Raw genomic sequence first — 18,058 nt, forward strand, 5'->3', positions numbered from 1 at the left:
TGTTTACAGTACTAGGTATCCACTACTGGTTTTTGGTTGCATAAAATCCCACTTGTCATAGGTCCTCCCATTTTCCCCTTTACTTGTAAGAAATTATTTAGCTGACTGTAACCAAGCAACTGTGTAATGTTAGAGTGAGGTTCTTAGTGGGAATAGGAACTGACCCACAAATCTTGTTTGGAAATTTGTAAAATTCTAGCTAAGGGTTCTTAGTGGGAATAGGTGATAGACCCACAAATCCTGTTTGGAGTTGTAATATTAGAGACTTTTGACCTATTAGTTTGGTGGGAAGTGTATAAAATTCTAGCTAAGGTGTTGACGAAAAGAATGAGAGGGGTATTGAATAATCTTGTCTCTAAATCTCAGAATTTGTTTGTGGGAGGAAGGCAGATTTTAGACTCAGTGCTCATTCCTAATGAGTGTGTAGATAGTACAATAAGAAGCCATATTCTTGGAATCCTTTGCAAGTTGGACATAGAAAAAGAAAATGGAGTACTTGAAATTGATCAACTGATACTATTCCCTGAATATTTCCCTCTGGTTAGCAGCACCCTATCTCAAATTTCTTGTCCTATTTTTTCCTACCTTCTGTATATCATTCCTGTCTACTTTCTTTTTCCTAGTGTAGCCTAATGTGTGTTCTGAAAATTTTTAGTTAGGGCAGGGCAAAGCATGGGAAAAAAGAAGCAATAAAGAATGAAACATACTTTTTCTGGTAATCATATGAGAGGTTACAACTTACAACCAATGGTGATTTAAGTTGGTTTTCACCGGTAAAATATGAATTCTACCATTGGCTGTTACAGTTTTAAGTTAATAGCAAAAAACATCACTCAGATTAGGAAAGAACCAATTCATATGCTAAATTGGACTTGATTCCAATTTGTTATTCCTAGGTACTAATCTAGATAGAGCTAAGTGAAAAATGCTTTCATAGATGGGGACCCACAAGATAATGTGTTAATTTTTTTATTTGTTATAATATTTTATTAAAAAGAAAATGTATGGATTGTAAACTTTCTTTAGAAGTCCAGTTCCTCTATATATTCAGGAAGATACAGAGGACTGCTCAGACTAATGTAACTTTCTTTGTGCAGTGCTACTTGCTCATTATTAAGCATGATTAGACAATACATGCCATTCTAGTCTAATAGTGTGGAGGTACTATGCAGAGTTTAGTGCTGCAAAGAAGGAAATTCTATATGAAAAGAAGAGTCATGAGAAGGTAGAGGCCTAACAGATTTGAATGGGCAGGATTAAGCTCTGTTTAAGTGTACATCTGAGTATTTTATGTAGCTGTGAGGTAATCTTATGGTATGGAAGTGAAAAAATAGTATTGGCGATGAGATCTAGTGCAAAAAAAGGTAAACAATTGACTGGAGTCAGAAAATAATATATTTCTATAGCTTGTGGTTATTGATTCCAAATGTCTTTGAACTCTTCTTACGGTGAATCAACCTTTGGTATCACCCAGTGCTAAATGAATAATCTTACACATTAATTTTAGGGGCAAATTGCACTTTTCCCTCCTAAACTATACCCCTTTTACACTTACTCCCCTAAACTATGAGAATGCACTCTGACTTTCCTAAACCATTACCCATGGGATGGGGTGCAAATTGTTACACGGATAATAATTAAGGGGGGTAAGTGTGCACTCTCATAGTTTAGGGAGGTGTGTAAAAGGGGGTATATGCTCTGGTATCCAGTCTGGGGGAGGTGTCGACGAAAAGATGACGTCCTTGGGTGTATGCTCTTTGCAAATGATATAGTGTTAGTGGATGAAACTAGATATGTAATTAACACCAAGTTGAAAATCTGAAGGGATGCTTTAGAATTTAAAGGTTTTAGGTTCAATATGTCTAAAGTAGAGTACATGAAGTATATGTTTAGTACAAGGAGGAACAAAATTGGAGGGGATGTAAAACTTAATGATCAAGAGATATCAAAGAGTGAGTGTTTTCAATGTCTTGGAAAAAATGAATGGAGTGATTGAAAATGGTGTGAATTACAGGATAAGAGTAGGGTTGATGATGTGGAGAAGTGCATTAGTAGTATTGTGTGATTGTACAATACCTATTAAGTTAAAGATAAAGTTCTACAAGACTACTATAAGACTAGTTATGCTATTTGGTATTGCATGTTGGGCTATCATGAAGCAATATGTACATAAAATGAGTGTAGTAAAAATGAGAATGTTAAGATGTTAAGATTTGGAATATGGTTCCAGCTTGTTTGATGTGGTTAATTTGGCGGGAGCGTAATAATCGTACTTTTGAAGATATTGTGAGATCAAAAGATCTTTTGAAACCTATACTAGTTGGGACCTTATTTCAGTGGGGTAAAATTTGGAGTTTTGCACAATGTATTACCATTTATGAATTTCTTCTTTCTATTCGTATCTCTTCCAGAGGTACTTGTATTTGTTTTGAGTGTTCACCATGGTAAACATGATGTCCTTTTTATGAAATAAATCTTTGATTATCTATCCAAAAAAAAAAAAGAATGTTAAGATGGATAAGTAGAAATAGAAGGAAAAGAAGGATATGAAATGAACAAATTCTTCTAAAGATAGGGTTGGCATCTATTGATAAATAGATGATGGAGAGTCACTTGAGATGATTTTTTCAAGTGCAAAAAAGTTCCTCAGTGAGGAAAAATGGTTTGCTTCAAGTCGAGCAAATGAAAAGTAGAAGACCCAAAACATAACTAGTAGAAGTAGTAAGAAATGACGAGTACTATAGTATGATTTTGGAAGGGATTGAATAATGGAAAAGAATACATGTCACCAACCCTAGCTATCTATTGAGGATTCATAACTGACCTAAGATTTTATAACTAAAACTTTATCCTTGTAAGTAAGGAGAAAATCAAGACTTTATGTCAATGCTCAAGGAAATTGTTTCTTATAGGTTTTTTTACGTGTGAAGTATCAAGTAAGTAGAGCATGCCTAGCAACACTGTTTCTTTTATAAAATTCTAGAGTACAATCTTTTTTGGTTTCCCTTTTCCTTTGGTTTGATAAACATTCCATCCTTAGCAATGCAGTCATTCTTTTTCTTTCCTATGACTGATATATTTAATACCCTTTCCATATAGTTAGTTGGATCACCAAGTTCTTACAAATGCATTGATTTCTCTATTGGTGAACCAATCATAATATAATATTTTTCTTCATTACCTAAATTTCTGTATTGTGAAGCTTGGCTGGTTTTGTAGTTGTCTTTTTAAAACAATTCGTCATTGGTTAGAACTCTGAGGGAAATCCTCTCCACCAGAAATATATAAAATAATAAACTTGAATCCATCCTCTTCTTTTCGATCTCGCTTTTCCTGACAGATGATTGGGCTGAGTTAATTAATAACTGAGAGGATCAGTGGCAGGATCAGTGGCTGTGAGGGATGTTACCAGTGTACAGTGTACTGCACCACCCAATATAGAATCAGAGAATCTGCCACTGAGAGAGCCTGACTCCTCTGCATGTCATCTATATATACTATAACCGAAGACGTTTGGTTATTTGTTGACCTTATAATATTTTGCCACATAAGCTGTAGCAACCTCACAATTTTACACATCATTTTTTTAGTTTTATTTATTTAATTTTTTAACTCTACAGTATTCTAAAACCCTAAAACCCCGCACGCAGAACCAAACTGTGATAGAGTCGCTCTTGAAATCTTCGACACGTCCACTTCCAGCATCCTTGAATTTAAACCCACAATATTGAAAGAGATTGTGCCAGGTGTGCCGTCCATGTTACGCTTTTTATATACCGACTTTCAAATTGCTTTAACAATTGCTTCCTACAGCTTCCACCATTGGTCTTCTTTGTTTACCGTGTGGTGGTTTTGGTACTGTTCTTTGAGGCATGCTTGCTTTTCCTCTCTCTCTTTTTCCCCTTCTTCTTCACCCTTTCTCATTGTATTCCTCTCTAATTCTGATCAACCTTCAATCTCCTCTTTGCAGCTGTTTTTCTTGACCTCTGTCTAACCCAATCAGAGCAAAATTAGGTCACCTTGATTTCACCTTTTAATTCAGTGCTTGGCTATTTTGGTTTTTTGAAGCTTTGATTTGTTTGTCTCTCTCTGCCAATCACCCCTCTAAAAAAATTTCTTTATTATTTTGGTGTGGACTTAATTAATGAGACTCTATGTTGCATGGATTAAAATTGGTTGACAAAATACCTGATTGTTTTGTTCGTATTCTAGAATTTGGAATTTTTACCATGTCGATTTTTACTAGTCTAATTAGCTTGAATTCGAGTTTGACTCACATTACTAATAAATTTTAGAATACATGACAGAGCATGCTCAATGTCTAACAAGCACACATGATAATACATGCTCCATGTCTTACAGATAATCAATATGTAAACCGTAAACCCAACTATGTTACCTGTCATATTAGGTGAAAGTTATTTTATTATGTAGAGATTAAGTTCTTGGTCTCAGGTTCTTAAAAGCTTTCTTTGAATTGTCTATATAAAGTGTTTTTTATTTTTCTCTCTTTCTCTTTTTAGTGAAAATGTTTTATTGATCTAGCCATTTAGTTTAGCTCTATATACAAAAATCTACTATAGTCATTTAGCCTCTGTTTTAGGCAATCAGAAGGAATAATCTTTGTGCCTTTGTGGTTATTGCTATCCACTAATAGGATTCATCATTCCAAATTTTAAGTTAAGCTATTTTAAGGTTTTGTTGTTGGATATTATAGAAGAGATTGTCTATTTGTTAAATAATTAGAAAATATTCAATATGAAGTAGCTTTTGTTAAATGGGTATAGAATTTGATATGATGCTTTTTTTTTTATCGTTTGTTTTTATCTATTTATTTAAATTGGGAATTTATGAGTTATGGGTTATGAATTATGGATTTTAACTAATTTCTCAAATCAAATGATAGTGTGGGATTAAGGGGTGTGTGCTTTTATCGACAAGTATTGCAACAGGTTACTACAATAGACACTCATTAAACAATAAATTTAGGGTTATAAAACTTTCTAATGTGTTAAATTCCTAATTTGTAGATTTTATTTTATCAAGATTTACGAGCTGCACTTATCAATTTTAAAAAAATAAATAAATTAAAAAATATCAAGAGCTATATATTGGGGTACATATTCAATTTCAGGTGTGTTAACAAATTATGTTAGTTTATAATAAAGGATCCGGTTAATGTATGTCCTTAGGGCAAACATGAACCATCCATAATAGAAAACTTTTTATGGAAAATTTAAAAAGTTGTCAAATTAATTAGTTACTTTTTCATTTTTTCATAAAAAAATGTCCTAAAATAGTTTATTAACATATGTCCTTATGGCATACATTAGTAAAACCTTATAATAAATTATATATTTTTTATGTTCCGTATTTATGCATTGTAAATAATAATGATAATAACTATACAAGACATTTTTTTCGTCATTTTATAACATATAACTATTTAATATATGTTTTAGCTATATAGAATATAGTGTTATTTACAAATTCAATATCTGCAATTGTAGTAAAATAAACCAAGAAAAAATCATATATCATACTCAATACATTTTCCATGCATCGCACGGGTTAGCGACTAGTTAGTTAAAAAATCAAAGTACAAGATTGTCCTTTATTATGCCATATTGGATGACCAATTGTCCAATAAGCTTAAACTGATGGGAGCAGGCCCCACAGTAGACATGTTAACACACCCACTAATACTTGCCCATGTTAAGACATGGACCCTAAAACACAAGCAGAATGGAAAGAACCAAAATAATGAAACATAAAATATAACAGGTTACAGGAAGGGATTGCAACAATTCAAACCAAAAACCTTGAACAGAAACACTGGGGACTATTATCATGTTAAAGGAATCATCAGATGAGAAAGATAGGATGAGAGTCTCCACCATAGGGAGTTGCTGGCTCCTCTGGCATTGATTAATAAAATGAAAGTAAAAAATTACACCTTCACATGTAAATCTTTGGCCAGTTATCAGTTAAGATTTATGTGTAATCTGGCTTATCAAAAAAAAAAAAAAAAGATTTATTTGTAATCTGATTTGATGAAATTAAGTTAGAGCACATTGGATGAAGATTTCAGAACATTTACATATTTGTTTAGCTCTGTTAATTATTCCCCTCACCAATGACAGCTCCTGATATGAATCAAGTATTCATAATATCTAACTAATGTGTCCAAGCAGTAGACCCACTTTTCTCCCGCCCAATATTTTCCACCATTCTTAGAGTTCTGTGTACTGTTTCTTTGAGTGGACTTTTTAGATTATCTTAAAAACTGTTGCAATCAATGTGTGTATTTGGGTCAAATGTTTGATTTCTTATCTTTTATGTGTGTTTGATTTCTTATCTTTTATGTTTTTGACAAAAATCTTTCAGACCCTCTCATTACTTTTAAGTGTAATGGTTGATGTGTTCGGGAGGAATTCACAACCATCAATTCCTGTTGAAGCGTCAGAAATAGCAGATCTCGTTGACTTCCTGTAAGTGTTAGTTTTTTGTGCTTCAGAAGTCTGTGGAACAAGATTAAAATTACATTCTTTCTATTTCCTGAGTACTTACATATTGCATAACCAATGCATCTTTCAGCCATCATGTTATCCATTATGAAGGGCAGGGAGGGCCTGTGCAAGCCAACAGCAAGCCTCGACCAGAGTCACTGGCTCTCTGTGGGAGAGCATCAGAAAGTTTATGTCCGGATGTTCAGCATCTTCTGTCCCACCTAAAACCTGATGTAAATTCTTCCATTTATGCTGCTACCCATCCAAAGCTGGTCCAGAATCCGTCATAACAGTTTTGGTGGCATTTCTATTATGCTGATCAGTACATGTATATGGGGCTATTCTGAGCTAAAATGATACTCAAAAAGGGAGATCTACTCGTATACAGACAAAGTCAGCCATGCCAAACACCCTATCCCGAAGATAAAAGAAAGGGATTTAGGAAGATTTTATAGTTTCTTGGATCTTGAGAGGAAAATGTAGGGACTTACGTGGTAAACCTTGTAATATCATCCATCAATAGTATCTGAAAAAGTAAAGATTATTTGTTCTAATGTAGCAGGGCATGAATGTTGTACTAATTAGTAAAAGTCGGTCTATATTGAAGGGACAAAATTGTAGAGACTACTTTCTAATTCGCTTTTCACATATAAAAAGTAGATGCATCGTATATAGACGGGACTAAATTCAGCAACTCTCAAATCTTCCAATTATGGTATTCCAACTCATTTTAGAAGGGCAGCATGCCTGCAACACAGCTTTAGTCCATGAGTTGTTTGACCCAGAAGATGTTCAAGCCGTTCTATCAATCCCTCTTCCTATAAGATCCAATGAAGACAAGCTTATTTGGGTTCTCTACTCCAAAGGAGCCTTCACTGTTAAATCTGCTTATCACACAGTCATACAACATACCAGCACACTCCATCAATCCCAAACTCCTTGGAAGAAGATTTGGAAGATGAATGCACCCAAAAGAATTAGGATGTTCTTATGGAGAATCGGTGTAAATGTCCTTGCAGAAGAAAATATGTTTGAGAAGATTAGAAGTACCAGATTTCAAGGGTGTTCTCTGCGGGGAAGAGGTTGAAACCACATGCCACATTTTTTTCAAATGCCTTGTCGCCAAAGCTATCTGGCACTCAGCCTGTTGGGATTTTAGGGCAGATGAATTTCAGATCAGTTCCAATGAGGACACTGTCAAGTTAGTCCTAAACCCTCCAAACTCATCAGGTCCTGTCAATGAAATTTGTTAGTCTCCCTAAATATGGCTTTTACTCTACAAGGAATATGGTGCCTATGTAATCATGTCCTGCATAATGGAGGCCCAGCTGATATTTAAGGTTCCATTCATCAAATTCACTACAGGTTTATGGAGTTTTCAACCCTAACTAACCAATCTACTTCCTCCCTCAACCCCCATCGCTTGTAAGTTGGGTTCCCCCACCCCATCTACGGATTGGGTCAAGCTTAATGTTCACCAAGGTAGCTCTAGCGGTAGTTGCTTGAAACAATAGTGGTGATGTGATCAAGGTCTGGACTAAGTTGCAAAATAGGTGCTCATGCAAAATAGTTGCTCACCCCTACTAGCTGAATCATCACCAATTCTTTGGGCTGCCCAGTTAGCAAAAATCAGAAGCATGGTCCCAAATTATTGTTGAAGGTGACGCTAAAATTTGTTGACTCGTTATCTGCTAAAGCTACATATGCTGATTGGTCGATCAAAACCGTGCTAGATAACTCTTTATGTTTAGCTGAATCTTTTTCTAATTGTTCCTTTAGTTGGGTTAAGAAAGACTGCAATGTCTCAGCTCATAAAGTTGCTAAGTTTGCTTTAAATTCTAATGTTCCCTTTTGTTTCAATAATGGCAATCCACCCCCCTTTTTACTTTCTGCTTGTAAGGTGGATTGCCCTTTTGTAATTCCTTTTTTGAGTAATACAATTGCAGATTATCAAAAGAAAAAGACTAAATTGACCGTAACATAATTTAGTCTACAAACTTTATAATTATATGTTTAACCATCCTAAAGTTTGGGTTAAAATGAAATCGTTAGAGCTTTGATCTAAGATTCTTTAATGGCTTTTTTTTTTTTCTTAATTTAAATTTGATGGGTATTGATACCAAATAATGGACCAATTCCTTAGCAAAATCTCAAATTTGAATGTTGAGTAGAGTTGCCACAAATCATTGGGTTTTCCATGTGGTTGATCATGTAATTCCCGTTTTATTTTTTTTATTTTATTGCAAACCAAGGGCTAAGAGCATGTGTGGTCTCCTATACTTAATTAGGCAATAAAGTGTCTACTAATCATAATATGGGTTTGGGGATTTAATTATGCAAGGAATGTGCTAGACACCTTGCAACACCTATTTAACAACGTTAATTACTTTGCTATCATTTTTACTATTTTAATTTAACACATGAGGATGATGTGATATTTTCTTTAGAATATTATTTGAGCGACATCATTCTCATATCTTTTTAATGTGTTTGGATTTGTAAGCCTTGATTGAGCTAAACCTCGAGCATTGAAAGACTGAGTCCATAAAAAGATTGTCAAGCCAAGTCCATAAAAAATTATATTTGCATAAATGACACATTCTATTATTCTGATTATTTTAATTTAACACATAAGGAAGACAGGATAGTTACTTTAGAAAATTATTTGGATAATTATACGAGTAACTAATATTAGCCTCATCGCACGCACTTTGCGTGTGATGAGACTTTTTTTTTTGGTTTAGTGAAAATATTGGGCTTAGTGGTTCTATTTTATAGCAAAAAAAAAAAAACTGTCTTTATTTTTTATATATATTTTATTTTGAAAATATAATTTATAAATGAATAAAACAATTTGAAAGTCAATAGGAAAGTGACTTTATATTTTAGACAATGTTTTAATACGAGTTAGAGTTATATTTTTACCGAATTATCCTTTAGTTTAGTCTCTACATAGATATTGGGATGTAAGGATATTTTTGAACTAAAAAATATAAAAGTTTCAAACAGAAGAAGACCTTTAAATAGTAGTATAAATAACATATAAGGAAATTACTCCACCCAATAGCCTTATAAGTTTTGCACAATTTAAATTATATCAACCACTCTTTGATTACATTCTTATTCAATGTCACTCTCACTTGTATTCCCAACCGGATAACTTCTTGATTCCAATTTGTAACCGAAAGTCTGAGACTTATCCCTTCCTTTTTTTTAGAGGTTGTGATCCAAAAGTCCAACCACAAATCTTCATTAAGAAGGAGAAAACTCACTCCATGCATAGTACATGTAGGCCTCTAAAGTGACCCCATTTGCGTTGGTGGTGACAGGCTAGACGTCACTAAAAATTTTTATAAAATAAAAAAATTAAACAAAAAAAAAGGAAAGAAAAAGAAAGGCTTCGTTGATTGGTAGCTATCTAATAAAAATCTTTGACAAAAATACACGTTATGTTAATACAAAGGGGACCCACACGGCATCAAAAAAACATTCAATTAAAAAAACGTGACTGATCGATGTTGTACCAAGTACCAACTTGGAGAAATAGATTTTTTTTTCTTTTTCTTTTTCTTTTTTCCTCTTCTATTGTTGGTGCCGACGGGGACCGAAGGGAACAGCCTGGAAATGAAATTTAATAATAAATGGTTTAGTCACAACCTTTCAAGTCCGGGAAAGGACAGCCACTCCTTATTTGTTGTCATCTATAGCTTCCTGTGAGCACGTGAAACTTGTTTCTAGACTTCATGATTTTTTTTTTTTTATTTTTATTCTTTCCTTTCTATGATTTGAGATTCATCTTTCAACGTCTGCATATTACAACCACAAATTTTTATTCTCATTAACCATTTGAATTTAGTTTTACAAGCGAGGAAATGGAGGAAAAATAAATGAGATTATTTTCTTTTTTTAATTTTGGTGCTCTATTCCTTTCACTTTGGGGAATGTTTCAAATGTAGGGTCAAAGTGAAACGAAAGATGAAGAAATAAATAAGATAATGATGTTTGCTTTGTTTGAAACAAGATGATGTCTCGTATTATGTCATCCTAAAATTAGGAAATGATGTTTCATGATCAATCTTAACACCATTTTATTAATGAATTATTATCATAATAGTTCAAGATATTCATTGGATTAAACATTCTTATATTCGTGATTATCAACAACAACAAAAAAAATTTCTTATATTCGTTAGAATTTTGAAGACTGTAGAGCGAAATAGAATATTAGGATCCTAGTTATCTGGTTTTTAAATATATAAATCTAAATGTACTATCAACTTATTTAAGATTAATTATTATTTTTTATCTAATAAAATGAAATTTTGCTTGAAGTGCTACTGTTCACATTTAAATTTAAAAGAAATTAAATCATCATTATATATAACAAGATCTTCTCAATATATACTATGATAAATAGTGAATTTTGATCATGAAAAACATATCATAAGTTGTATATATTGTTTGTGAGTTTTTTTTTTTGAAAGTTATTGTTTGTGATTTAGGGTTAGCAAAAATGTATTCACACAACGATAATATAAAAAACCACATTTTTTTTTATAAGTAAGAAATTTATATATATTAAAAAAACACTACTTTATGCAAAAGAAGCACAAAACAGTCAAGCAGTAGATGAAAAAAAGAAAGAAAGAAAGAATAAATAAGAAAATTAATTATAAAAAAAATGAGAGAATTGAGGAACAAATGGAGGGAATCATAAGATGTGAGTTCCTAAGTCCAAGACCAATCAAACAGAGAACTACTAAAAAAAGCAAGCAACTGATCTTTTGAATTGTTCAAGTCCTCAAAAGTCTATCAAGTACGCTTTCTATAAACTTACATAATTAAGAGAATAATGTCAAAAACCTTGTAACTCAATTTGTTGACAGCTTCTGGTCTTTCTATGAGATCCAAAGATCAAATTTCTCTTCTCCAATTATTCATAGTATGGATTATAGAAACTCTTAATTGAACCTCACAAATTAAGCTCATAAATTCACTTACTCACACAAACATTCACAAACCTCACATACATATAAAACTCTTACAAACTTTGCACACAAACTCAAAACCTCAGTATATCCAATAACACACACACACAAATTACTTTTCAAAAAAATTCATTTCATATTCTTTGAAGAGTTTTATCCATTCCCCATATGGGAGGTCCCTTGAGCCAAAATCACTAAACCTTTTGTAATAACACCTATTTTATAAGGCTCTTATTTCATTGTTTGGTGATAAGGAATACCCCAATTACTTCTTCCATAGCATGATAAAAATATGGTTAAATGCAAAGATATTTCATATAAATACATCTAATGTGCTACAAAACTAACTTTTTAAAATCGTATTTAAATTTAAAATAATATAACTGACCATACTGATAGACTTTTATTGAAAAAAGAAAAAAAAAACCATGTGAACATGTGTTACATGAGAATTAATTACTTTGCATGTATTTTGGCTCACATGATGCTTACATGGTTATTTTTCGTTCAAAAAGTAATTGAAGTAACAAAATGGTCAATTGCATTATTTTAAATACCCTAGACTTATTAGTCAATTTCGTAGCATGAATAATGAGTGTATTTGATTATGACTTATACCAAAAGGAGTCTCTTTGCATTTAGCCCATAAATTACACATAAAAATAGGGTTAAATGCAAAGATAATCTATATAAATACACCTCATGTGCTACAAAATTAGCTTTTTAAACTTGTATTTAAATTTTAAATAATAACTGACCAACCATTCTATTAGACTTTTGTCACTTTTATTGGTAAAAAAAAAAAACCATTTGAACATGCATTTACATGAGAATTAGTTACTTTGCTTGTGTTTGGCTTACGTGATGCTTATATGGTCATTTTTTGTCCAATATAAGTGATTAAACTCTAAATAAATGGTCAATTTTACTATTTTAAAAACCCAAGACTTATTAGTCAATTTCGTAGGATGAGTAATGAGTGTATTTGATAATGAATTATACCATAAGGAGTTTCTTGGCATTTGGCCCATAAAATGCACAAATAAAAATAGGGTTAAATGCAAAGATATCTCATATAAATACAGCTCATGTGCTACATAATTGACCTTTTTAAACTTGTTTTTAAATTTAAAAAAATATAAATGACCATTATGTTATATTTTTATCACTTTTTTTTTTTTTTAAATAACCATATGAACATGCATGTTACACGAGAATTAATTACTTAGCGTGTGTTTTGGCTCACGTTACATGGTCATTTTTCATCTAATAAAAAGTGATTAAAATATAACAAAAATGATCAATTGCCCTATTTTAAATACCCAAGACTTATTTGTCAATTTCAAAGCATGAATAATGAGTGTATTTAATAACGACTCGTATCATAAGGAGTCTCTTTGCATTTAGCCCACAAAATACTAAATAAAAAAATCGTTTGGCCTAAATACCTCTTAAACAAAAATAAGAGCCTTCTTTATTCCCCGGAAAAATAAGTAGTAACATATAATTACTACATGTCTTTGATCTATATTAAATAGATTGATTGAAGCAAACTAACTTTCACAAATTAATTTGCAAAAAATAATCACAAATTAGGCTTGTGAGTTGAGAGATCACTTAATGCTTTTGGAGAGAGAGAGAGAGAGAGAGAGAGAGAGAGAGAGATACCTAATATGAAGATTGGATCATTCCATTTATTACTAACGGTTCGTCAATTTAAAATTCTGTTCCAGCTCCTTGAAGAGGGATAAAGAAAATGAAAAAAGTTCTAGATCTTTGAAATATTTGGTATATTAATGTGCCAAAATTGATAAATATGAAATGTAACTTAACATTTGGAAATGGAGTATTGATAGTTAAGTCCTTTTAGGAATACAACAAAACTTCACAATAGATCATGTAAGCTGAGCAAGAGAACATGTTGTAACCAACAAACGTTACAACCGTGCTGTACCCAATAGATCAAGTAAAAACCTTTAGAACCCAACCTTATCCTCTTATAAAAATTATTTCCGCTCAACGAAGAAGATATTTTCTCGCTTGAGGATGAGCTTTCAAACCCCACTTGAGTCTTGACCCACATTGGTTCTAACATTGATTCTATAACACGTAGGACGTCCTATAATCACACAACGTCCAGGCTGGAGTATTGGCACCCCTTTCCCTTTTATTCCCAAAAGTAAAAAGTCTAATACCTAACCTAACTAGCCTAACAAATAATTACAATTTAATCACACCCAATTTATAGGTGAGGAACCTATGGTTCCAATTAGCTGTTAAAGAACAATTATTATGGAGCAGACACTTAAGGCTTAAATACCATCATATCTATCAAAAAATATAAGGGAGAGCTTATACTTAAACTAGACTAACATTGATCAAGAACATGAGCTGGAAGAAACAGTAAATATAATCCTTACACTAGGCAATAATTTCACAATGTAACAATATAGTTAAATAGTTGCAAAGTGGACTTAAACATTGAGATGTCGGGAGCAATGATATGATTGCATCCGAAATAATAAGAAAAGGCCCTACACCAACTATATATATATATAGAAACTTAGTTAAGTTTCAAATTAAAGTCAGAATTACAGTTGTTCTGAGAGAAAATAGAATCCGTCTGCTTACATCTTTAACTTACTACATAAATCTGCAATAATCCTTTCCTAATTGGACCTCTCATACACCTTGGATACCCTCCTTGCATTCCAAGAGAGGACCAGCACCTGCAGGACTGGCACAGAAATTTGCACCATTGGATTCTTGGGCAGTGCATTCAGGAGATTTCTTGTTGAGGTTATATGGCCCTAAATTCATTACCCTGCATCCATGAAGAAAGGCCTTAAATCAGTAACAGCTTTCTAATGCCCCAGATTATTGAACAATAATAAGTATGTTTGCTTGTACACTTCAATCATGAATTAAGGTGCCAATATGAATTCAAATTTTAAAATCCAGGCAAAGAACCAGCCTTTGTGAACTACTGAATCTACAATCAAGTTTGCTGGCAGCAAGCGAGAATTATATCTACTCTCAAAAGTTGTGTAGCCCCAAATATCTTTCAAACCAAATCCAATTCAACACAGCACCTCACAATAATGCTTAAAGATGGCTCCTTTAACAGGCAAATAGGTAGATAGCAAACACAATTAATCATGTCTTAACTTACATAAGAAGGTTTATATTTATAAATTACTATCTAAATTGTTTCAAGGGCTAAGGTAGAGAGAGAGAGAGAGTGCTAGAACAATAACTGACCTTTCCTTGCGCTTCTCCAAAAATCGAGCCAAGGATGCCTTTCGTGCTTGTGGAACAGGTGCAACTGCATGGAAAATTGAATGTCATTCTTATGAAGTGGTGTTGCAATAAGTTAAGAATTGTTCACAGCATCTACATGTTTAAGTGTTCACAATAATTAGAATAACTAGGATATAATTCAAGTATGGTTAAAGATAAGATTGCAAGATTACGGAGTTCTTCATTTCAAAGTTCTATTTTGAGGTCAACAAATATGTACAAAACCATCCAATAATACAAGGTCTTACCTGATGGAAACGAAACCACCATTTTAGGCATTTGCAGAGGCACCGCTTTGCTAACAGGAGTTGTTGGAGCTCCAGTGGTTTTAGTAGCCATCACCTCATCATTGCCAGTGGATCCACTTCCTGACTGGGCACCAGTATGTGAAGAAACCGACAAGGGACTCGAAAGACCAGAGCAAGGGTGGGTGTTTATGGGCTGATTCACAGTAACACCATCAGCAGCTGCCAATTTTGAGCTAGGTGCTTGAACTTGAGCTTTTGGATGTGCTGTATTAGAAGCAATAGATCCATTCCCAGCCAACAACATTATAGCCTGAGCCTGGAAAAGACACCCCAATTTAAGCCGATCTATGACCCAAGATGCAGTTGATAACCAGCTTGTGGTGTTCGTGTTCTGTGCATTTAGTGTGTGTGTGTGTGTGTGTGTGTGTGAGAGAGAGAGAGAGAGAGAGAGGATACCTTCTCAGGGGTTATGTCATCATAGACATGCACAGTACCTCCATAAAAGATGGTCAATTGAGCAGGAGACCCAGAGGCCTTGAAACCATTCCTACAGGAGATATTCCAATATAAGACATTTAATCTCCAAATATCTATAGAGTTGTAAGCAAAAAATGGTCACCAAATAAGTGCTTAAAGGACAAAATCAAAGAAAATACCATGGTTCAGTTATCCCAGTAATGTTAGCAGCAGTGGGAACAACTAAATGTGGAGCCGTAGCCGGAATCCCTCCAGGTAACTGTTGCTTCACATTGACACCAGCCAAATTCTGCCCAGTAGTAGCAAAATGATTCTTGAAGAAGGGGTTTCCAACAGAAAACATCTTCAAATCATGTTGCACAGGATAAGATGTCAGGGAAAAATGATTCGCACCTTGCCTATTGTGATTGAAGGACTTCTATATAGTAAAAACAGAAAACCCATGGGGGGAAGGGCAACAACATATCAGATGTGACTTATGGAAACAATATCAAATTGATAAACCAAGTAACGGGGGTTCTTGAAAAGGTTCTTATATCACCAATATCAGCACTCCAAGGCTCTCACAGATAAAGTCCTTAACCCTTTTATTTATTTATTTAAATTATCCATTTTTATGCAACAAAAATGACTTGGTTCAAATTCAGGTTAAAACAAATTAAACTTTTCTAAAATGTTATTTATGAAAATAAAGCATTCTGATCTCATTTCCATGTAATGCTCAAAAAACCCTCATAATATATATATATATATATATATATATATATATATATATATCAACAAGAAATGGAATAATATCAAACCTGGATTTCAGCCATAGACCGTTTCTGACTAGCATCAAAAGCATCTGTAGTTGAGATAGACATAAATCCAGATGACCTGTGAGAGTCAGGAGAAATCTTTTGATTCTTGTCTTCTTGAGAAACCTTGAAAGACATCAAATGAGAAATGGCAGAAACCTTGTTTAAGAACTGCCACTGTGCTCCTACACATTTAGTAAACACCAGAGATCCTCAGAAAATGTCCAGAAATAATAAGCTATACACACTACATGCCTTTCACTTCATAACAAAACAAAAATGAGAAGAAAGAGAGGGAAAAAAAAATAGAACAGAAAAAAAGAGACAACTTTGAAGAGATAGACCTTCTTTATCCTTTTTTGGGCTGGATTGCAGTGACAGATTGGAACATCAAAGTCACAAAAATAAGCAAAAACCATATTATTCCCTTAGTTCTTGGTATCAACAGATTATTTTTTTTTGCTGTAAACAGTTTAACAAGTAAAATCAATAGAAAAAATTAATAAGGATTCACAAATTTACTAGTGACCAGGTGGATATTAAACATACAATTTACTACCACATGTTGTCATCCAAATAAAGTATAAACTTGAAAGTTTAAACCTTTATTGAACTCCAATTCAAATAAGAAAATTATTTTGGGGTAAAATAAATAAATAAATTAGCGCCAAGACATAAAAATAGGTCTAATCGGTATTGTCCAAATAAAGCCTTCTGAATCACACACAAATAGAGAGAGAGAGAGAGAGAGAGAGAGAGAAGGGAAGTTCTTTCTTAAAATAAAATAAAAAAACCACAGCCTAAAAACTAAAAAAAGCCATTTATTCTGTCTTAAGTAATTCAATTCCATGCACTCGCAAACTACAAACTAGAATAAAAATTAAACAGACACCCATAATTCCAACAACAACAAAAAATTCAAGTTTTCAAATGAGAATAACAATAAGTGAAGCTTTGCAACAAATTTAATAAGTGAACAAACAAATATTCAAAGTAGAGCAAAAAGAAGAAGAAGAAGAAGAAGAAGAAGAAAAATAAAGACTAATCAAATAAGAAGAAGAATAATAATATACCAGAGTCTTGGCAGCCATCATTGTTAATCTCTTCCTTCACCACAGCCAACGGTTCTTTTGAACTCAAACCCATAAAATCTCTCTCCATTACAGAACCCCAGAAAAGAAAAAAGAAGCAGAATTTCAAAGCAAACCCACCTCACCTCAAATCCAAAGCCAAAAAGCCACTTCTTCCAACCCACCAAACCCTCCTTCTTCACATGAACAAAAGAGAGAGGCAAAGCAAAAAGCTTTCAACTACAGCAAAAAGAAGAGAGAGAGAGAGAGAGAATTCAGAGATGTAAATGTGTGCGTGTAGAGCAGTGGTTTTTAATGAAATCTTAGCCGTTAATTTATTTTTATTTTTTATTTTTTTTTGTGTGTTTATGTTCTAAAAGAACATGTATACATATATTTATCAGCAGGTGGTTGAGTTACCGATATATCCGGTCATAGTAACCGGCTGGTCCGGTACCGTACCACGTGCTTAGGTCTTCAATTCACTGATTGTTGGTACATCTTGGTAGTACCCCACCTGTCGGTGGTACCGTATTTTTTTACGACATAGACACGTGTATAGCACGTGACAAATTTTAATTATAACTAATGTTATCTTATAATCTATTTTACAATACTTTTATAAATTATTAATATGAGAAATTCTTACCAATTATTATATGAGCT

At 33.2% G+C, this 18,058-nt stretch overlaps 2 protein-coding genes across 6 annotated transcripts in view; one reads left to right on the forward strand and one right to left on the reverse strand.

Annotated features, from left to right (window-relative positions):
- LOC142627046 (mediator of RNA polymerase II transcription subunit 23) overlaps positions 1-7,203 on the forward strand; it is a 48,453-nt gene extending 41,250 nt beyond the window's left edge. For 2 of the 3 annotated variants that reach the window (XM_075800831.1, XM_075800832.1), the window contains exons 20-21: positions 6,388-6,491; positions 6,598-7,203. In XM_075800831.1, coding sequence (XP_075656946.1) covers positions 6,388-6,491; positions 6,598-6,799 — 306 coding nt within the window. In that variant the 3' untranslated portion in view covers positions 6,800-7,203. Of the gene's footprint in view, positions 1-1,097; positions 1,243-6,387; positions 6,492-6,597 lie in introns of those variants that run through there. The other variant, XM_075800833.1, reaches the window with a different exon arrangement.
- Positions 7,204-13,889: 6,686 nt separating this feature from the next.
- On the reverse strand, positions 13,890-17,762 carry LOC142628099 (protein TIFY 6B-like). Of its 3 annotated transcripts, none has more exons than XM_075802075.1 (7): positions 17,396-17,762; positions 16,326-16,507; positions 15,702-15,865; positions 15,502-15,592; positions 15,046-15,361; positions 14,759-14,822; positions 13,890-14,321 (listed from the first exon to the last, which is right to left on the reverse strand). In XM_075802075.1, the coding sequence occupies exons 1-7, from the start codon at positions 17,481-17,483 to the stop codon at positions 14,180-14,182; spliced, it is 1,047 nt and encodes a 348-aa protein (XP_075658190.1). In that variant the 5' UTR covers positions 17,484-17,762; the 3' UTR covers positions 13,890-14,179. The 3 variants fall into 3 exon arrangements, with proteins under 3 accessions (XP_075658190.1, XP_075658189.1, XP_075658188.1); XM_075802074.1 differs by having other exon boundaries at positions 15,702-15,937; XM_075802073.1 differs by having other exon boundaries at positions 15,702-15,940.
- Positions 17,763-18,058: the final 296 nt, after the last annotated feature.

This window comes from Castanea sativa, chromosome 3, assembly GCF_040712315.1.
Source record: "Castanea sativa cultivar Marrone di Chiusa Pesio chromosome 3, ASM4071231v1".
Taxonomy (NCBI): domain Eukaryota; kingdom Viridiplantae; phylum Streptophyta; class Magnoliopsida; order Fagales; family Fagaceae; genus Castanea; species Castanea sativa.